The sequence below is a fragment of the Schistocerca piceifrons genome, chromosome 3 (assembly GCF_021461385.2).
Source record: "Schistocerca piceifrons isolate TAMUIC-IGC-003096 chromosome 3, iqSchPice1.1, whole genome shotgun sequence".
NCBI lineage: Eukaryota > Metazoa > Arthropoda > Insecta > Orthoptera > Acrididae > Schistocerca > Schistocerca piceifrons.
Genome location: NC_060140.1, coordinates 960,388,846 through 960,411,726, shown reverse-complemented (window position 1 = coordinate 960,411,726; position 22,881 = coordinate 960,388,846). Strand labels below are relative to the sequence as shown.

At 42.5% G+C, this 22,881-nt stretch overlaps 1 protein-coding gene across 1 annotated transcript in view; it reads right to left on the bottom strand.

Annotated features, from left to right (window-relative positions):
* LOC124789266 overlaps window positions 1-22,881 on the bottom strand; it is a 278,782-nt gene that overhangs the window by 113,636 nt on the left and 142,265 nt on the right. The window contains exon 2 of the mRNA XM_047256564.1: window positions 10,497-10,568. Within this exon, the coding sequence (XP_047112520.1) occupies window positions 10,497-10,568 (72 nt within the window). The remainder of the gene's footprint in view (window positions 1-10,496; window positions 10,569-22,881) is intronic.

The following is a 22,881-nucleotide window of genomic DNA, read 5'->3' as shown; positions in this document are numbered from 1 at the left end:
ACCCTTCCCCAAATTGCTGCAGATTTCAATGCTGGGCCATCAACAAGTGTCAGCGGCGAACCATTCTACGAAACATCATCGATATGGGCTTTCGGAGCCGAAGGCCCACTCGTGTTCCTTTGATGATTGCACGACACAAAACTTTACGCATCGCCTGGGCTCGTCAACACCGACTTTGGACTGCTGATGACTGGAAACATGTTGTCCGGTCGGACGAGTCTCGTTTCAGAATGTATCGAGCGGATGGGCGTGTACGGGTATGGAAACAAGCTAATGAATCTATGGACCCTGCATCTCAGCAGGATGGAGGCTCTGTAGTGGTGTGGGGCGTGTGCAGCTGAGACGATATGGGACCCCTGATACGTCCAGAAACGACTCAGACAGGTAAGACGCGCGTCAGCATCCTGTCTGATCACCTGCATCCATTCATGTCCTTTGTGCATTCCGACGGACTCGCGCAATTACAGCAGGACAATGCGACACCCCGCACGTCCAGAATTGCTACAGAGTGGCTCCAGGAACACTCTGCTGAGTTTAAACACTTCCGCTGGCCACCAAACTCCCCAGACGTTAACATTACTGAGCATATCTGGGACACCTTGTAATGTGCTGTTCAGAAGAGATCTCCAGCCCCTCGTACTCTTACGGATTTATGGACAGCCCTACAGGATTCGTAGTGTCAGTTCCCTTCAGCACTACATCAGACATTATTCGATTCCATGCCACGTCGTGTTGCGGCGCTTCTGCGTGCTCGCGAAGGCCCTACACGATATTAGGCAGGTGTACCAGTTTCTTTAGCTCTTCAGTGTATATTCATACTCATCCATACTTGCCGCAGCTTCATCAGACCAATTATAGAATACGCGGTACCCGTTTGGATGACATGTGCTGCTCATACACCACGGATGTTTAGCACAGGAAGAAGAACGTTAAGAATAGCTGTTAAAGCAGACCTGGCCCAATAGAAGAGACCTGTATCAACTAGCACGTTTTGAGCCAATAGAGCAAAGAATAATAAGATTATCAGCCAATTTTGGGATATCAAGATTAACCTCAGAAATAAAAACAAGAGAATTGTTCAAACAACAACCGATTATATTAGGTTTTCTAAGATATAAATATCCCCATCCACCCAATGCCAAAGCAAGCACCTTTGAAGGAATAATAGATGAAGCAGACATCTTGCAATGTTTGAAACAGCCATAAGATTAGGTGAATCATCCCTCACCGAGGTTCTTTAAGTGAAGTTTTTCTCTCAGCTGCAAGGCATAAGCCGGGATTTTTACTATTCCTCCGTATGGAAAACAAATTAAGAAATCAAACAATAAAATGATTTAGACTATCACCCAACCACAAATTTTAATAAACATTGTCATCACAGCAGAGCACATAGCCCTGGACCGAACGAACCCATGGACTACTCGAAAATGGGCAAGCCGTTCCCTTCAGACATCGAATGAAAAAAAAAAAAACTCCTTGCACTGTAACAATTACGGACGTAACAACGTTCACTTACAAAACTTTAGTTTTAGTGTGGGGCAAAGAAGAACATTGTCCGAAACAGGGTTAAAGCAGTACCAATGTCCCGCTTCCGACAAGAATTTGCGGGAAGCCTCCCTTGGTTGTAAAGCAGGCACCAGAACTGGCAATGCCCTCGCCATTCCTCACAATTGGCCCCACTACCATACCGAAAATTACCGAGCTATCAGTTTAATAAGTCACAGCTGCAAAATACTAACACGAATTCTTTACAGACGAATGGAAAAACTAGTAGAAGCCAACCTCGGGGAAGATCAGTTTGGATTCCGTAGAAACACTGGAACACGTGAGGCAATACTGACCTTACGACTTATCTTAGAAGAAAGATTAAGGAAAGGCAAACCTACGTTTCTAGCATTTGTAGACTTAGAGAAAGCTTTTGACAATGTTGACTGGAATACTCTCTTTCAAATTCTAAAGGTGGCAGGGGTAAAATACAGGGAGCGAAAGGCTATTTACAATGTGTACAGAAACCAGATGGGAGTTATAAGAGTCGAGGGACATGAAAGGGAAGCAGTGGTTGGGAAGGGAGTAAGACAGGGTTGTAGCCTCTCCCCGATGTTATTCAATCTGTATATTGAGCAAGCAGTAAAGGAAACAAAAGAAAAATTCGGAGTAGGTATTAAAATTCATGGAGAAGAAGTAAAAACTTTGAGGTTCGCCGATGACATTGTAATTCTGTCAGAGACAGCAAAGGACTTGGAAGGGCAGTTGAATGGAATGGACAGTGTCTTGAAAGGAGGATATAAGATGAACATCAACAAAAGCAAAACAAGGATAATGGAATGTAGTCTAATTAAGTCAGGTGATGCTGAGGGAATTAGATTAGGAAATGAGGCACTTAAAGTAGTAAAGGAGTTTTGCTATTTGGGGAGCAAAATAACTGATGATGGTCGAAGTAGAGAGGATATAAAATGTAGGCTGGCAATGGCAAGGAAAGCGTTTCTGAAGAAGAGAAATTTGTTAACATCCAGTATTGATTTAAGTGTCAGGAAGTCATTTCTGAAAGTATTCGTATGGAGTGTAGCCATGTATGGAAGTGAAACATGGACGATAAATAGTTTGGACAAGAAAAGAATAGAAGCTTTCGAAATGTGGTGCTACAGAAGAATGCTGAAGATTAGATGGGTAGATCATATAACTAATGAGGAAGTATTGAATAGGATTGGGGAGAAGAGAAGTTTGTGGCACAACTTGACCAGAAGAAGGGATCGGTTGGTAGGACATGTTCTGAGGCATCAACGGATCACCAATTTAGTATTGGAGGGGAGTGTGGAGGGTAAAAATCGTAGAGGGAGACCAAGAGATGAATACACTAAGCAGATTCAGAACGATGTAGGGTGCAGTAGGTACTGGGAGATGAAAAAGCTTGCACAGGATAGAGTAGCATGGAGAGCTGCATCAAACCAGTCTCAGGACTGAAGACCACAACAACAGCACCATACCGCCTGGCGATTGCCTGAAAAGAAACGAGACTGTAATGAGTCTGATCGACGACAGTCCGCCCCATCCCTTAGAGAAGAGAATAATGAGTGCAAAACAATAGGATGGGGGCTAGGAAATGAAAAGCAATTTAAAATAAATTCCTTTTACTAACGATAAATGTGAAAGAGATCCATTAATCCAAACATAGATTTGTGTACGACTGTAGTCTGACAAACAAGTAACCTAAAATGTTACAAATATACGCACATATAGTTAATTTAGTCGACATCAGTCTGACTTCTGAGATCGCAGCGGAGATGCACATTACTTGACTAAACATGTGGCAGTTTAATAAGGCCAACGACAACTGGTTATCAAGGAATTATACAAATGTTGTTATGATTTGTTCAGCGTTTTATCTGGTGGCAGGTGACTCAGCAGTGTTGGATAGCACAGGCAGTAGATTGCCTTGTAGCACTTTAACGCCATCAAGGAACAATATACAGTCAAACAAACACAGGTAGCTATACAGTCAATGTCATTATTACAGTATATGTTAGTCAACGTTTTACTACGCAGACACGGTAGGCTGCCTTATGTTGACATCTCCTAACCGCTAAAGCCGCCTCTCTTATACGAGGGTTGGTACTTTAATAGTGGCAACTATTTATTTAGAGCTCGTACAAAATAGATGCGTGTTTCAAAGTTTTACTCTCCTTCAGAGTAGTCACCAGTATTGTGTATAACCCCTGCCAGCGATGTGGAAGTCGTAGGATACTCTTAGCAGTGCCAGTTGTGTTGACAGTTCGAGCGGCGCGGTGTATTGCTCCACAAATTTGTAGCAGTACTGAAGCGAATGCCGCGAAGTGTTTCCTTCAGTTTAGAAATCGAGTTGACCTCACAAGGGATTAAGTGAGGGGAGAGCAGTAGGTGGTATAGCACTTAGCAGCCCCATCAGTCAAACAAATCAGTAACAGCTTCCACTGTACGTGCTTGAGCATTGTCGTGCAAAATGATGGTCAGGTCCTGCAGAAAGTGTCATCACGTCTGTCTCTAAGTTGGCCGTAAGTTGTGTTCCAAAAATGAACAGCATAGACACAGAGGTGATGACACTTTCTGCAGGACCTGACCATCATTTTGCAGGACAATGCTCAAGCACGTACAGTGCAAGCTGTTACTGATTTGTTTGACTGATGGGGCTGCTAAGTGCTGTACTACCTACTGCACTCCCCTGACTCAAGCCCTCGGGAGTTCAACTCGATTTCTAAACTGAAGAAAACACTTCACGGCATTCGCTTCAGAACTGCTACAAATTCGTCGGGCAATAAACCGCGCCGCTCGAACTGTCAACACAACTGGCACTGCTAAGAGTATCCTACGACTTCCACATCGCTGGCAGGGGTTATACACAATACTGGTGACTACTCTGAAGGAGAGTAAAACTTTGAAACACGCATCTATTTTGTACGAGCTCTAAATAAATATTTGCCACTATTATACGAGGGCCGTTCAGAAAGTAACCTCCGGTTGATTTAAAAAAATACACCAAGTTAAATAAAAATATTTTAATATATACATCTTACAACTACATCTTTGCACTATTTTTCTACATAGTCTCCATAGCGATTGAGGCACTTATCGTATCTCTTCACAAGCTTTGAAATTCCTTCTGCATAAAAATCACCCGCTTGTGCCTGGAGCCAGCCTGTGACCGCATCTTTGAGCTCTTCGTCGTCGTCAAACCGCTGTGACCCGAGCCATTTCTTCAAATGCATGAAGAGGTGATAATCACTTGGCGCCAGGTCTGGGCTGTAAGGTGGATAGTTGATAACGTCCCACTTGAAGGACTCAAGAAGGGCCGTTGTTCTGAGAGCAGAGTGAGGACGGGCGTTATCGTGCAAAAAAATGATACCGGAAGTCAGCATACTACGGCGTTTGTTCTGTATAGCCCGTCGTAGCTTTTTTATTGTTTCACAGTACACGTCTTGATTAATGGTCGTACCACATTCCATGAATTCAACCAACAACACCCCTTTGGCATCCCAAAACACCGTTGCCATCAGTTTTCTGGCAGAAAAATCTTGCGAGGCTTTTCTTGGTTTGGTAGGCGAATTTGAATGTGCCCACATCTTTGATTGTTCTTTTGTCTCAGGGTTCACGTACTTAATCCAGGTTTCGTCACCGGTCACGATTCTGTTTAACAATGGTTCTCCTTCGTCCTCATAACGTGACAGAAAGTCTAATGCAGAGGCCATTCTTTGAGTTTTGTGGTGGTCGGTAAGAATTTTGGGCACCCATCGTCCACAGAACTTACGGTAACCCAATCTTGCTGTCACTATCTCGTACAAGAGAGTCTTAGAAATCTGTGGAAAACCAGTAGACAACTCCAACATTGAGAAACGTCGATTTTCACCAACTTTTGCATCAACTGTCTGAACGAGTTCGTCAGTCATCAATGATGGTCTACCACTCCTCTCTTCATCATGAACGTTTTCTCGTCCACTTTTAAATAAACGTACCCATTCACGGACAACTCCTTCACTCATAACTCTTGGTCCGTACACGGCACAAAGCTCACGATGAGTAGCTGCTGCAGAATATCCTTTGGCTGTAAAAAACCTTATGACAGCACGCACTTCACATTTGGCGGGGTTTTCTATTGCAGCACACATTTCAAACTGCCAGAAAAACTAAACTAGCGCAGATACGACGTTCACTCGACCACGGCTTGATGCCGACTGACCTGTTGAGTGCGTGAACGCACAGATGGCGTCGCTACTCCCCCCCACAACCCGCACTGTGACCAATCGGAGGTTACTTTCTGAACCGCCCTCGTAGTTCCAACCCTCGTATAACCATGCGCGAGACACCATTCACATTCCTACAAAGGGCTTACTGTTAATGGATAACGCCATCTTGGGGAAAATTACTAACGATCAGCAAAATTGATGACAAAATTTACCCGTGCCAAGTATCGTCACTAACTATTTATGATCTAATCATACATGAAATTAATAACGAAATTGACCAGATGTGAGTAGGATTTGCGCACTGAGGGGTCTGTACAAACTTAATTATCTATGTGGACAGTCCATCCATCCCGGGAATCGAGAATCTTTACTATTTTTGCCTGTTACCGGCATTGGTACTGGCAAGATATCGGTCGCAGGGATTCCAACATTTTCGAGAAATTTTTAATTTCAATAATATAAACGCGGGTGTCAGGCGAACTTTGTTATAATAATGAGTAGCTCTGAATTCAGGCTGTCTGGGTTGCGATGGAAAAAGTCAGACATGAGGTAATGAATTACTTCTTTACTCATATGACGCGTTTCGGAATTTGTCCATCATAGGGAATGTTTGCTTCACATACAGGTCGAAACGCCATACCTACGAGCAGCAGTCGCTCCCGGACATCTGATGATGTATAAATTCCGAAACGCGTCATATGAACAATGAAGTCGTTCATCGCCTGGTGTTTGTTTTTTACCGTTGCGACCCAGTCGGCCTGAATGCAGAACTACTGATTGTTATAATTTCAAGTTTGATATTGGATAACAATCGTCAGAAGAAATATTTGTTTCATGAGAGATAATTACAAATTAACAATTTTAGGATTTTTTTCTTTACTTCTACAGTGAAACCTCGCTCCTTGCCAAATTTCATGTTTCTAGACCAACGGGAAGTACGCTGTTGATTTCGATGAGTAAATCTGCGACTATCAAAATATATGACTTAAATGGGCGTATCTTTCGACTGCATTGACTTAGAGGCTAAAGTTTATTATATCACCAAAATACCATAGACTTTAGTATGTGACATAAATTTCAACCTGCTACGTCAAACCGTTCCTGAAAAAAAAGGGTTATTAACTGACGAACGGACAGACAGACAATCTAACAACAAATGACAAAAATTTTTTCGTATGATATCAGTACGCAAAGAAGTGGGATAGAGAAATACTGAGGCATGACTAGACACTCTTCATGATCTCTAAGGCTATAGATACAGCAATAAGGAATACCTCAGTAGGCAAAACAGCTGAAGAGGAATGGACATCTCTAAAAAGGGCATTACACAAGAAACCTTGGGTAACAGCTGAAATACTTCTGTTGATCGATGAAAGAAGGAAGTACAGAAATGTTCAGGGAATACAGAAATACAACTTGCTGAGGAATGAAATAAATAGGAAGAGCAGGGAAGCTAAGACGAAATGGCTGCATGAAAAATGTGAAGAAATTGAAAAAAAAAAAAAGATTGACAATAGGACTGACTCAGCATACAGCAAAGTTAAGAGAACCTTCAGTGACGCAAAAGGCAAGGGTGATAACATTAAGAGTGCAATGTGAATCCCACTGCTAAGTGCAGAGGAGAGAGCGGATAAGTGGTGAGAGTACATTGAAGGCCTCTATGAGGGGGAAGATTTGTCAGATGTGATAGAAGAAGAAACAGAAGTCGTTTTCTGAGATGCAGCATTGGAATTTAAGAGAGCTTTGGACGACTTAAGATCAAATAAGGCAGAAGGGATAGATAATATTCCATCAGAATTTCTAAAATCAATGGGAGAAGTGGCAACAAAACGACTATTCACGTTGGTGTGTAGGATATATGAGTCTGTGGACATACCATCTCACTTTCGGAAAAGTATCATCCACACAGTTCTGAAGTCTGCAAGAGCTGACAAGTGCAAATACTATCGCACAATCAGCTTAACAGCTCGTGCATCCAAGTTGTTGACAACAATAATAAACAGAAGAATGGAAAAGAAAATTGAGAGTGTTCTAGATGACGATCAATTTGGCTTTAGGAAAGGCAATTCTGACATTGCGGTTGATAATGGCAGCAATACTAAAAAATAAATAAATAAATCAAGGCACATTCATAGGATTTGTCGGCCTGGAAAAAGCGTTGGACAGTGTAAAATCGTGCAAGATGTTCGCAGTTCTGAGAAAAATAGGGGTAAGCTATAGGAAGAGACGGGTAATACAGAATATGTACAACAGCCAAGAAGGAATAATAAGAGTTAACGACCATGAACGAAGTGCTCAGATTAAAAAGGGTGTAAGACAAGGATGTAGTCTTTCCCCCCTACTGATCAATCTGTACATCGAAGAAGCAACGATGGAAATAAAAGCAAGCTTCAGGAGTGGAATTAAAATTCAAGGTGAAAGGATATCATTGACACGAGTCGCTGATGACATTGCTAGCCTGAATGAAAGTGAAGAGAATTACATGATATGCTGAATGGACTGAACAGTGTAATAAGTACAGAATAAGGATTGAGAGAAAATCGAAGAAAGACGAAATGAGAACAGCGACAAACTTGGCATCAAGATTGATGATCATGAAGTAGATGAAGTTAAGAATTCTGCTACCTTGGTGGAGCAAGGAGGACATCAAAAGCAGACTAAATCTGGCAAAAAGGGTGTTTCTGGCCAAGAGAAGTCTACTAGTGCCAAACATAGCCCTTAATTTGAGGAACAAATTTCTGAGAATGTACGCCTAGTGCGCAGCATTGTATGGTAGTGAAACATGAACTGTGGGAAAACCGGAACAGAAGAGAATCGAAGCATTTGAGATGTGGTGCTACAGGAGAATGTTGAAAATTAGGTGGACTGATAAGGTAAGGAATGACGAGGTTAGGCACAGAATGGGAGAGTAAAGGAATATGTGGAAAACGTTGACACAGAGAAGGAACAGGATGATAGGACATTTGTTAAGACATCAGGGAATAACTTCCATGGTACTAGAGGGAGCTGTAGAGGGCAAAAACTGTAGAGGGAAACGGTGATTGGAATACATCCAGCAAATAACTGAGGGCGTAGGTTGCAAAAATATGGCTCTGAGCACTATGGGACTTAACATCTGTGGTCATCAGTCCCCTAGAACTTAGAACTATTTAAACCTAACTAACCTAAGGACGTCACACACATCCATGCCCGAGGCAGGATTCGAACCTGCGACCGTAGTGGTCACGCGGTTCCAGACTGAAGCGCCGGCCCGTAGGTTGCAAGTGCTACTCTGAGATGAAGAGGTTGGCACAAGAGAGGAATTTGGGGCTGGCCACATCAAACCAGTCAGAAGACTGATGACCCAAAAAACAACGCTACAGATTTAGAGATTCCGAATTTTTTCCTTTGACCTTGCTTCTTGCCTGATTCCATGATTCTAGGCCAACGGGAAGTACGCTGTACGTTTTGATGAGTGAGTTTGCAAGTATCAAAATAAAGTATGTGACATAAACAGCCGTAACTTTTGACTGCATTGACTCAGAAGCTTCAATGTTTTACACCATCAAGCTACCGTAGATCTTAGTATGTGACTTGAATTTCAAGGGGTCTCCACAGACGGACGAACAGACGGAGAGTCAGATAAGAAATGACAAAAAATTTTTATGTGATATAAATACATATTTACAGTTTCTAAATTTCCCCTTTGGTTGTATTGCGAAACCTTCGTTTTTACCAAATTTCTTGATTCTAGGTCAAAGAGAAGTAGTGTACGGGTTTTGATGTGTGAGGTTGCGAGTATCAAAATATGTGACATAAACGGCCGTATCATTTGATTCCATTGACTCACAAGCTTCAATTTTCTTACAACGCCAGCCGGCCGAAGTGGCCGTGCGGTTAAAGGCGCTGCAGTCTGGAACCGCAAGACCGCTACGGTCGCGGGTTCGAATCCTGCCTCGGGCATGGATGTTTGTGATGTCCTTAGGTTAGTTAGGTTTAACTAGTTCTAAGTTCTAGGGGACTAATGACCTCAGCAGTTGAGTCCCATAGTGCTCAGAGACATTTGAATCATCTTACAACGCCAAGGGATCAAAGACCTCAGCATGTGGCATAAATTTCTACTTGATACGTCCACTCATACCTGAGAAAAAGGTCTCTCAACAGGCGAAAAACACACAGACAGGCCGACAACAAAGTAATCCTGTAAAGGTTTCGTTTTTTACCGACTAACGTAAGGAATCTTAAAAATTAATTAGGTATTAACAAAATCAAGTTTCTGCATAATTCCTGGCTTCATGGGCTTATTATATTTTAATTACTCTAATTCTCCGATATTTAATAAAACTCGCCTCCCCTAGAAGTGTAACATTACATACGATTGCTTGTGATTATACTGCTAAATAGCGGACAGAAACACTGAAACAATTCAATGCATCTGTAACTATCGGAACTGCTTTCTCTGTGGCATTGCTAATATTTTTTTAAATGACAGTGTTATTAGAAGAACCACGTAGAACCGTCAGACTCTTTTCGTCCATTGAGATCGCAGATTTTTTTTTTAAATATATATAACAAGGAATGTTATCAACAGAATAGAGGTGTACGAAACGTGTAGATACCAGCTGCTGCTTGTTAGGAATAAAAATGAAAATTCCGATTTTTCTGTTTGATTAGCACTAAGTAATGTTAGCCTAGTATGTTTCTGTTATACATAGAAGTACTCGTGAATGACCGACGAGAGAAAAATTTCGGAAACCAGTGCTCGGGAAAATCTAACGGGCTGTAATTACGAAGCTACCATACCTGCGGTGTATGACGCACTGCTGCCTTTTGAGCCAGACGCCGCGTGTGTGGGAGGCGGTGTCCACATTGCAACTAGCGTTGAAACGTCAGACTACCGTCATGGCCAGCTGACCATCTTAGCCTTCCATTCCGTTCTCTCATGACTCACCCGTCCTTAACGCGCGCCGTATGACATCACAACATGTACATCTACAGACATATGATACGTGATTCACAGTCAACACATGCTTCACTAGCAGTGGAACTAACAATGAGTTGTCCATACTAGAGTGACGTTTGTTCCCGTCGAGCATGCACAAACAAGAAGAGCGCGAATCTTCACGTGGTTGTTACTCTCTCGGGAAAGGGTCAAATGAATGAAAAGCTACTTTAACAATTTAACTGGTAACCATATGAGGAAGGGTGGTCCATTGATCGTGACCGGGCCAAATATCTCACGCGATAACAACTAAAGCTGTGAGGACATGGTCTGAGTCGTGCTTGGGTAGCTCAGTTGGTAGAGCACTTGCCCGCGAAGGGCAAAGGTCCCGAGTTCGAGTCTCGGTCCGGCACGCAGTTTCAATCTGCCAGGAAGTTTTATGAAATAGTTTTGACAGCAAACAATACATTAGTGTTGTGCGCGTGTGGTACTGCGTGTCCAAACTGTCCACTTTGCTTAAAGAAAAGTGTTGCCACCTCGAACAGCGGCAGCGCAGTAGCGGTAAATCGGATAGACGATCTGCAACTAGTAATGAGCACTGAAGATTGTTAAAAATCATTACTCTTGTATAGTTGAGATTACTTAACTTGGATTTAGCTTGTTTGCTGGTTGTATAAGATCACTTCTGTGCATGAACTTAGTGCCATTTACACTGCTTGACAGACAACATTGCTACACGTTCCCAGGTGGAGATTTCTTTAGCAAAATACTTATCAGTAGCCGGGAGAAGCAGTGATTAAATAGAAGCTCATGTTACGCTAATAACAATAAGTAACTGGTTTTGTTGTAGTCCTGGCCAAAATTGTACAACACCAATCTACCAGCACGCCACGAAGTCTTGTGATGTGGCGGGCCAGGGTTAAAGGCTGATATCCTGTGGCGCCAAGAACGCATATGTTCGTGCAGCATATGTGTTCGTGCATTGTCTTGCTGAAAATGTCGTCTGGGATGTCGGGCGGAAAGGGTGTGGCTACGGGTCGCAGGATGTCATTCACGTATGTCACACCGGTCACAGAGCCCTGCACAAGCACCAACTGTGTTTTGAGGTTGTATCCGATAGCACCCCACACCGTAAGGCTTTGAGCTGCCTCTGTATGTCTTGTGCGAATGCAGTCACTGTGATGCCGCTCTCCCTGTCTGCGGTGAACCGAAATGCGGACGTCATTTTCAGACGAACAGAACCTGGATTCGTCCGAAAATACTGTCTGATGCCATTCTTATCCCCAGTGATGTCGTTCCATACACCAGTGCCGCCTAGCATGTTTCTGCACACGCGTCAAAGGTAGGCGGAGAAGTGGACGACGCGCACGTAACCCACGCCGTAATAAACGGCGACGGGCTGTCACCCCTGACACTTTACGATGTGTACCACTGTTGCGCCAGAGCCGAGGAGGACGCAGTCCTGTCCTGCAGTGCCATTCGGATGGGGTGTAGATCTACTCGGGAGGTGGTCTAGGTGGTGCCAGCTGACCTCTCTCGTCACCTTCCGTGAGCCATTCTGCACACAGCCGTTGCACCGCCGGCACACTTGGTCCCACGCGACCAGCAATTTTCCGGATCGATTCATAAAACTCTCTCATGCCAATAATGCACCGTCTTTCAATCTCACTGATTTGGTGGTACGGTCGCTCGTATGTCTGTGAGTCATCCTGCACATCTGCTTAAGACACACTGATCCATTACCTTCGGTTTACGGTGACAATGAAGCCGCAAGCACATTTTACTGGTAGGTGGTGTTGCGCAGTGATAACGACATTGTCCGTCAAACCCTGGGCCGACATGGTTCATGTGCTAATCATTTCTGCAGAACATACTAATGTCTATGTCCTGTGAATATGAAAGTCCTATCTCTAGTCGTTCAAGGTGTTCTGTTATTTTTTTCTGAAGATGAGGGTACGTTTAACGGTTTCCAGGTAGGCCAGTTTTCCCTAAGTTCGAGTAGTAGCACCCATCCAGCAAGTTGAGTGTTTCTCATCCTCCATAATCTTAACCTTGCAATGTAAGGAGGTTTGTTTCAATTATCGTCGTTTCGAGGAAACTCCTCCTAGACCTCAGTTATTGGCAGGTCGATTGATGTCCTTACAATTGGTGCGCTTGTGTCTTGGAAGAAGGATTAAGAAGGGGCAAACTTGCGTTTCTAGCATTTGTGGACTTAGAGTGGGCTTTTGACGATGTTAACTGGAATACTCTCTTTCAAATTCTGAAGGTGGCGGGGGTGAAATGCAGGGAGCGAGGGGCTATTTGCAATTTGTACAGAGGCCAGATGGCAGTTGTGAGAGTCGAGGGGCATGAAAGGGAAGCAGTGGTTGGGAAGGGAGTGAGACTGGGTTGTAGCCTCTCCCCGATGTTATTCGGTCTGTGTATTGAGCAGGCGGTAGAGGAAGCAAAGGAAAAGTTTGGAGTGGGTATTGGAATTCATGGAGAGGAGGTGGAGGCTTTGAGGTTCGCCGATGACATTGTGGTTCTGTCAGAGACAGCGGGGGACTTGGAAGAGCAGTTGAACGGAATGGACGGTGTCTTGAAAGGAGGATATAAGATGAACATCAACAAAAGCAGAGCGAGGATGGTGGAATGTAGTCAAATTAAGTCGGGTGATGCTGAGGGAATTAGATTAGGAAATGAGACACTTAAATTAGTAAAGGAGTTTTGCTATTTAGGGAGTAAAATAACTGATGATGGTCGAAGTAGAGAGGATATAAAATGTAAACTGGCAATGGCAAGGAAATCGTTTCTGAAGAAGAGAAATTTGTTAACGTCGCGTATAGATTTAAGTGTCAGGAAGTCGTTTCTGAAAGTATTTGTATGGAGTGTAGCCATGTATGGAAGTGAAACATGGACGATAACTAGTTTGGACAAGAAGAAAATAGGAGCTTTCGAAATGTGGTGCTACAGAAGAATGCTGAAGATAAGGTGGGTAGATCACGTAACTAATGAGGAGGTATTGAATAGGATTGGGGAGAAGAGAAGTTTGTGGCACAACATGACTAGAAGAAGGGATCGGTTGGTAGGACATGTTCTGAGGCATCGAGGGATCACCAATTTAGTATTGGAGGACAGCGTGGAGGGTAAAAATCGTAGAGGGAGACCAAGAGATGAATACACTAAACAGATTCAGAAGGATGTAGGTTGCAGTAGGTACTGGGAGATGAAGAAGCTTGCACAAGATAGAGTAGCATGGAGAGCTGCATCAAACCAGTCTCAGGACTGAAGACCACAACAACAACGTGAGATAAACGCTTTCGATCTTTGGTTCATAGCCGCTACTTCTAATATGTGCTGGAGCGATTTCTGTCGAACAATAAACTCTATTATGTATTGTTGGTCTCAAGCAATTAGTGATATGTCGATATGTTTAATTCAGAGAAGTGTCAACTTGTTTAACGTGACTGAATCTATACCAGACAGGACAAGCATTCTCTGCGGAAGAATACCACAGTCGTGGTAGTGGTTCCCAACGTCTTCAGTTGTATACCCCAACTGGTTCTAGTCAATTTGGGACGCAAATAGGGAGCACCATAACGGTTACAGAAATTAGTGATCACAAGGCCGTTGTAGCCATACTGAATACTGTATCCTCCAGCTCCACGAAAAATAAAAGCATAATATATATATTTATAAAAGCAGATCGAATTTTGCTTGACGCTTTCCTAAGAGACTGTCGCCAGTCGTTCCAAAATCACTATGTATAGACCATATGTGGCTTAAATTCAATGAAATAGCGTCGACGGAAGCTGAGATATGCCAAATAAATTAATGAGCTGATACTGATCCCCCATGGTACACAAGAAAAGTCAGAGCACTGTTACAGAAGCAACGAAAAAAGCATTCCAGATCTTAATAAGTGCTAAATATACAAGATTGACGATTTTTTTCTAAAGCTCGAAATTTAGCGTGAACTTCAATGCAAGACGCTTTTAATAATTTCCACAACGAAAATGTCTCGAAATGTGCCACAAAATCCAAAGAGGTTCCGCTCGTATGTAAAACACACCAGTGACGAGACACGATCAGTACCTTCAATTTGCGATAGCAGTGGTAATGTTACCAATGTCAGTGCCCCTAAAGCGGAGTTGATGATCATGATGACGAGGTTCCATACCCCGAGGAGCGTAAGGGACGATGCGGGAGACCCGCGCCGCCTTACTAGGCAGGGTCCTAGCGGAGGTGGTTTGCCATTGCCTTCCTCCGACCTTAATGGGGATGAATGATGATGATGAAGAAGACACAACAACACCCAGTCATCTCGAGGAGGGGAAAATCCCTGACCTCGCCGGGAATCGAACCCAGGTCCCCGTGCGCGGAAGCGAGAACGCTACCGCACGACCACGAGCTGCGGACAAAGCTGAGACTACTAGACAAATTTCTCCGAAATTTCTTCAGCAAAGAAGACGAAGTAAATATTTCAGAATTCGAATCAAGAACATTTGCCAACATAACTTAGAAGCAGATAGCCTTGGTGGAGAAAAGCAACTTACAGATCTTAGTAAAGCCAAGGCCTCCTGTCAGATTATATACCAGTCTGGTCCCTTTCAAAGTGTACTGAGACAATAGCTCCCTACTCAGCAGCCACATACAACTACTTACTCGGTGAAAGAATCGTGCATAAAGACTGGAAATTTGCACAGGTCACCCCAATACTCATGAAAGGAAGTACAGTAATCCGCTGACTTACAGAACTATATCACTAACGGCGATTTTGAATAGTATTTTGAAACATATACTGTGTCCGAATATTATGAATTATCTCGGATAAAACGATTCAGAAAATATGATTCTTGTGAAACAGAGTTAGCTCTTTATTCACGTGAAGAAATGAGCGCTATCGACAGGTGATCCCAACTGGTTGTATATTTCTAAATTTTCAGAAGGCTTTTGACACCGTTCGACGAAAGTGACTTCTAATAAAACAGCTCCCCTGCGAAATATCGTCCCGAATGTGCGACTCGATTCGTGATTTCCTGTCAGAACAGTCGCAGTTAGTAATAACTGACGGAAAGTCATGGAGTCAAACAGAAGTGATATCTCGCGTTCCCAAGGATGTGTTACAGGCCCTCTTCTGCTCCTAATCTATGCAAATGATTTAGGAGACAGTCTAAGCAATCCCCTTAGATTGTTTGCAGATGATACTGTCATTTTACTGTCTAGTGAAGTCATTAGATGATCAAAACCAACTGCAGAATGATTGCAATCTCCAACTTTCTCCTCCTAATGCGAAAATATTGGCCCTCACCTACGTAGGCAGAAATGATTATTGTAATAAAATACGAGAAATCGGAGCTTGCACGGAAAACTGTAAGTGTTTGTTTTTTCGCATGTTGTTCTAGAATGGAACGACAGACAAATAGCTTAACGATGGTTCGATGAACCCTTTGCAAGGCACTTAACTGTCATTTGCAGAGTAGATGTAGATATAGATTTGGATATAGAGTTAGATGCAGAAGGGTGTAAGGTGTTATTAGTAGCTGGCGCTTCCTGTTTGGGGTTTATGCTGCGCTTTAGGTGAGGATGGGATCCATTGCAAGCCGTTCTTTTGCTTCCTTCATCGACTGCTGTGATCTTGAAATTCAACAAAGAACCTAGTATCTGAAAGAAGAGTACCATCAACTTCAGCCATTTCATAATACTGTAGTCTTGTACAGTTAACGTAACATTATACGGTAACTATCCGTGTGATATGCAACAGATAAGTCGATAAAGGCCATTCTTGTGATTTTATGAATCTCATACCCATCTTCAATGCACTGCGTCAGATATAGGACCTGTGAAGAGCAACTTTTCCCTCTCAGAAAGCCAGCTTGTTCTGGAATGAGCAGTGGTTCGACGACCGGCGAATTCTTTCAATAATCATCCGTTCCAGGTTCTTGTATAGGTGAAACAACAGCAAAATAAGGTGGCTTCAAAATCATTTACTCCTTTGGTTGCATACGTTGGTAATGATAGGAGCGTAATAGTTTCTCCATATTGTATTACTGAAATCGTGCATTTTAAGAGCCAATTGACGGGTGCTTAGTGGCGGTACTTATCCTACACGATCCAGTAGCAAATCTCCCGAATTGCAAAGTGCGCTCAATACTTTTACAAGTATCTCGGCTATCTCTCTGTGGTCATAATGGTCCAGTTTCTCGAAAATCTCTATCTTTGGCATTAATTTTCTTGCGTTTAGGATAAGGTTTGTTGCGAAAATCTTTGACGCACATGCGTTCGGGTTTCGGGAATCTACTGCGCCTTAGACTAAACACATGTCTGCAATTTCCTGTAGCGAGTAATGTCCCATCTTCGACAACTATGCACGAATTGTGCACAGTGGTAGATTCTGCTGCGGACAAACCACAGACGATTAAGTTACACAGCTGCAGCATCGACTTGTTCGTCAACACTAAATTTATTAATAGTCGTCAACAAATCGTCTGTTTCTTAATATAGATTGTTGTAGTTTGTGGTCTTCAGAGACTGGTTTGATGCAGCTCTCCATGCTACTCTATCCTGCGTAAACTTTTTCATCTCCCAGTACCTACTGCAACCTACATCCTCCTGAATCTGCTTAGTGTATTCATCTCTTCGTGTCTCTCTACGATTTTTACCCTCCACGCTGCCCTCCAATACTAAATTCTTCATCCCTTGATGCCTCAGAACATGTCCTACCAACCGATCCCTTCTTCTAGTCAACTTGTCCCAAAAATTTCTCTTCTCCCCAATTCTATTCAATACTTCCTCATTAGTTATCTCAAATACCCATCTAATCTTCAGCGTTCTTCTGTCCAAACTATTTATCGTCCATGTTTCACTTCCATACATGGCTACACTCCATACAAATACTTTTAACAATGACTTCCTGACACTTAAATCTATACTCGATGTTAACAAATTTCTCATCTTCAGAAACGCTTTCCTTGCCTGTTGCCAGTCTACATTTTATATCCTCTCAACTTCGATCATCATCATTAGTTATTTTGCTCCCTAAATAGCAAAACTCCTTTACTACCTTAAGTGTCTCATTTTCCAATCTAATTTTCTCAGCATCACCCGACTTAATTCGACTACATTCCATTATCCTCGTTTTGATTTTGTTGATATTCATCTTATATCCTCCTTTGAAGACACTATCAGTTCCATTCAACTGCTTTTCCAAGTCCTATGCTGTCTCTGACAGAATTACAATGTCATCGGCGAAACTCAAACTTTTTATTTCTTCTCCATGGATTTTAATACCTACTCCGAATTTTTCTTTTGTTTCCTTTATTGCTTGCTAAATATACAGATTGAATAACATCGGAAAGAGGCTACAATCCTGTCTCACTCCCTTCCCAACCACTGCTTCCCTTTCATATCACTCGACTCTTATAACTGCCATCTGGTTTCTGTACAAATTGTAAATAGCCTTTCGCTCCCTGTATTTTACCCCTGCCACCTTTAGAATTTGAAAGAGAGTATTCCAGTCAACATTGTCAAAAGCTTTCTCTAAGTCTACAAATGCTATAAATGTAGGTTTGCCTTTCCTTATTCTATTTTCTAAGATCCGTCGTAGGGTCAGTATTGCCTCACGTGTTCCAATATTTCTACGGAATCCAAATTGAGCTTCCCTGACGTCGGCTTCTACCAGTTTTTCCATTCGTCTGTAAAGAATTCGCGTTAGCATTTTGCAACTGTGACTTATTAAACTGAGAGTTCGGTAATTTTCACCTGCTTTCTTTGGGATTGGAATTATTATATTCTTCTTGAAGTCTGAGGCTATTTCGCCTGTCTCACACATTTTGCTCACCAGACGGTAGAATTTTGTCAGGGCTGGCTCTCCCAAGGCTGTCAGTAGTTCAAATGGAATGTTGTCTACTCTCGGGAACTTGTTTCGACTTAGCTCTTTCAGTGCTATGTCAAACTCTTCACGCAGTATCATATCTCCCATTTCATCTTCATCTACATCCTCTTCCATTTCCATAATATTGTCCCCAAGTACATCGCCCTTGTATGAACCCTCTATATACTCCTTCAACCTTTCTGCTTTCCCTTCTTTCCTTAGAACTGGGTTTACATCTGAGCTCTTGATATTCATACGAGTGGATCTGTTTTCTCCAAAGGTCTCTTTAATTTTTCTGTAGGCAGTATCTATCTTACCTCTAGTGATATATGGCTCTGCATCCTTACATTTGTCCTCTAGCCATCCCTGTTTAGTCATTTTGCACTTCCTGTTGATCTCAGTTTTGAGACGTTAGTATTCCTCTTTGCCTAGTTCATTTACAGCTTTTTTATATTTTCTCCTTTCATCGATTAAATTCAAAGTATCTTCTTTTGCCCAAGGATTTCTACTAGCCCTCGTCTTTTTACCTACTTGATCCTCTGCTGCCTTCACTGTTCCATCTCTCAAAGCTACCCATTCTTCTTCTACTGTATTTGTTTCCTCTGTTCTTGTTAGTCATTCACTAAGGCTCTCTCTGAAACTCTCTACAATCTCTGGTTGTTTCACTTTATCCAGGTCCCATCTCCTCAAATTCCCACCTTTTTGCAGTTTTTTCAGTTTTAACCTATAGTTCATAACCAATAGATTGTGGTCAGAGTCCTCATCTGCCCCTGGAAACGTCCTACGATTTGAAACCTGGTTCCTAAATCTGTCTTACCATTATATAATCTATCTGAAACCTTCCAGTTTATCCAGGCCTCTTCTATGTATACAACCTTCTTTCATGATTCTTGAACCAAGTGTTAGCTATAATTAAGTTATGGTCTGTGCAAAATTCTCCCAGGCGGCTTCCTCTTTCATTTCTTACCCCCAATCCATATTCACCTACTACGTTTCCTCCTCTTCTTTTTCCTACTGTTGAATTCCAGTGACCCACGACTCTTAAATTTTCGTCTCCCTTCACTACCTGAATAAGATTACAACATCTTAATGAAGATCACTTGGAGCGCTTACAGCCTGTCTCCTATGATTAACAGTTAAGGAAAGAAGAATGGTTGGAAACTGCCGTAGCTACTTCGTCGCTGGTCTCCTGAATGTATCCGATACTCGTCATTTCACGCAGAATTTCCGTTAGTGTGATTTTTTCTAGCTGTATGTAACGATCATCACGTTACCTTCCATTATGAAAGTGGGTTCACTCAGTGACTGTTACGTAATTTAAATGATGAGCGCAGCAATCAGTCGCCTTTTTTTTATATTTTTTTTACAGGTTTTATTACGCTAATCCAGATTTCGGCTAGTGTCTAGCCATTACCAGTGCACTATTTTTTAGTCTCGATGCATGTTGATTCCCTCGCTTCCTGTGCTGTATCATTTATAAAATATATGTAATGAGTTATGAGGCGCGGTGTAGTTGAATTTTTCTTGTAATTCTTGCATTCGTACTCAGATTTCAGTAACAGTTTACAACATCGCCTGATCTTAAGGTTCACACAGTTAATATACGAGACGACTTCTAGAGGTGAGCTGCTTACTACGTATCGGAATTACTGCAATAAGCATGTGATGCGCTTGCATGCCGTTGCACTGCAATAAGCATAATGACTATTTGCGTGAGTGCGACTCATGTATCATACCGATGCCATTTTTGCCAGTGCGTGTTTACTACTGCCTCTGAAATGTTTCCGCTTCTCTGGGGAGCATTCCAATTACTGTCGATGTGATGAGAGGGTTCTTCACAAGTTAGAGATTACATCGCATAGTAATGTCTGTACTTACAGAATTAGGCACATACATATCGGTCTCCTCCACCACCAGATAAACGTCCGGAAAAGCTGAAAAAAATTCAGTTCTCTATTGCTGTACGTGTTGCTGGTAAGGGTAATACTTAAATTTCTTGGCGATGTTGATTGCTCCTCTGGAAATGGAAATCCTAGGTCTTACTGCAGCTGGTCTTCCTAAATGACAGAATAATAATCTGCAGAATTTTTTTTGAATGATCGTCATTTATTTACGGATAATACAAACACATTTTCACTTCCAAAATGTTCCATCACAACGAACTACGTGCTTTCATCTGCCGTTAAAACTTGCCTCCAAAACCCATCTCCCCTCTCCAGTTTGCCTTTTCCAAAGAACAAACAACTGACAATCACTAATACCCTAGGAAATGGAAAATTAATAAATTAACAATTAAAATTAATATTAATAATTATGTCATACCAGAAAATGAGTAATTAAGGTCTGCGCATAATATAAAAGTTTTTTGCATAAAAACCGAAAGTTGAACAAAATGTTATAAAATCTTTGGTGAAATAGTATTACAGAAGTTATTTACATAAAACTGAAAATAGATACTGGGCTTGGCAAAACAATCATCAACTTTGCATGTAGTACATAAGTAGCAACACTCCCACCAACCGACGGATAATATAATAATAAGGACAATGCCATGGTGTATGTAAAATTTAGTTACCACTGGTACTATTGGAGCATGTGGCTGTCATTCGTTGCAAAATTAACTAAATAATTATAAAAGGGGTCATTTCAGAGGGTTTAAGGTTAAAGGAAGGAACGAGACTGAAGACGGAGCAGGAAGGAAAAGGGATGGAAATGGGAAAGCGGTTCCGCTTCACCGCCCACTTCTGCGACGGGATTCAAGATCAGTGAATTCTGCATCGCTTAAAAAGGATGAGCTCCATATCACAGAAAGACAATGTAACATCCGCCTACCACGCAGGGGGCCCGCGTTCGATTCCCGGCAGCGGACTGGGTGTTGTGTGTCCTTCATCATCATTTCATCATCATTGACTCGCAAGTCGCCGAAGTGGCGTAAACTAAAAAGAACTTGCAATACGGCGGCCCCGCATGGAGCTTCCCGGCCAGCAATGCCATACGATCATTTCATTTCATTTCAGTGTAACATCCACAAGATATACCCATGCTGTGTCAACTCTGTGACGAAAATAATGCAAAATTTGTGTCTGTAGCACACCAACTCAGGAAGAAATTCAGATCTCTGTAAAAAAAAAAATGGCTCTGAGCACTATGCGACTTAACTTCTGAGGTCATCAGTCGCCTAGAACTTAGAACTAATTAAACCTAACTGACCTAAGGACATCACACACATCCATGCCCGAGGCAGGATTCGAACCTGCGACCGGAGCGGTCGCTCGGCTCCAGACTGTAGCGCCTAGAACCGCACGCGATCTCTGTCCTTTTGTAGATTATGTCTCCCTCAGTCCATATGACGGAGCTATCTAAGGACGTTAAATGATTTCCACCATCGAACTTGTGAAGAAAACGCGTCACTACACTGTTTTCCTCATAGTGTACCCACGTTAATGGACGAACAGTGACAAGTGCAAATTTGGGCCAGACCGGGACTCGAACCGGGATTTCCCCCTCATCGCCAACACTCGCCTTAACCATTAGGTTCTCTGAGCATGCTTACAGGACTGACTCAAACTTTCATTGTCACTGAAGTTTCCAATTACTTACCAACGTCACTGTCAGACATCCTTTTTGATTGTTGGTATAGTGAACACGAAAAACGCATAGTCTACTATATTGTATGAAGTTCCTGTGCAAAGTGTAAACGTCCGTGGTTGGTTTGCTTCCCTGTAGTTTCGTCATTGGTCCTTTGGTCTCTGTGTGGTTGGCCGTCAAAGTATGAGCACATCCAGTGTCGTAGGGTAACGTTACTATTTCGCTAACATGCGACATTATGCCCTTTCGCCGGCCGAGGTGGTCGAGCGGTTCTAGGTGCTACAGTCTGGAACCGCGCGACCGCTGCGGTCGCAGCTTCGAATCCTGCCTCGGGCACGGATGTGTGTGATGTCCTTAAGTTAGTTAGGTTTAAGTAGTTCTAAGTTCTACGGGACTGATGACCTCAGAAGTTAAGTCCCATAGTGCTGAGAGCCATTTGAACCATTTTATGCCCTTTCATACAGGAAAGAGTTAAGACGTCTGTTTCCATACGGAACAGAGCCGTTCCGTGTATGGGTCGTTCTGTTCGTCATCTTGCCCAAACACATTTGGTGATGACTGAATTGCTGGCTGATCGCTTCTAAATGCTTAGACGCTCCCATCTCTCCATCTCAATCCCTGTGAACTGTGCGTACCAAATAATCTCACGACAGCGTTTGTCAGGGGACTGCTGTTAAGATGTGTGTCATCGTGGAAATCATTTCATCGTGTTCACGTGGGACCTGAAAACAAGGACTTTCTACGAGTAAGAGATATTTTAGCATTCTGCTTCGCGGATAACGCTCTGAAAATGACCAGTGATTGGT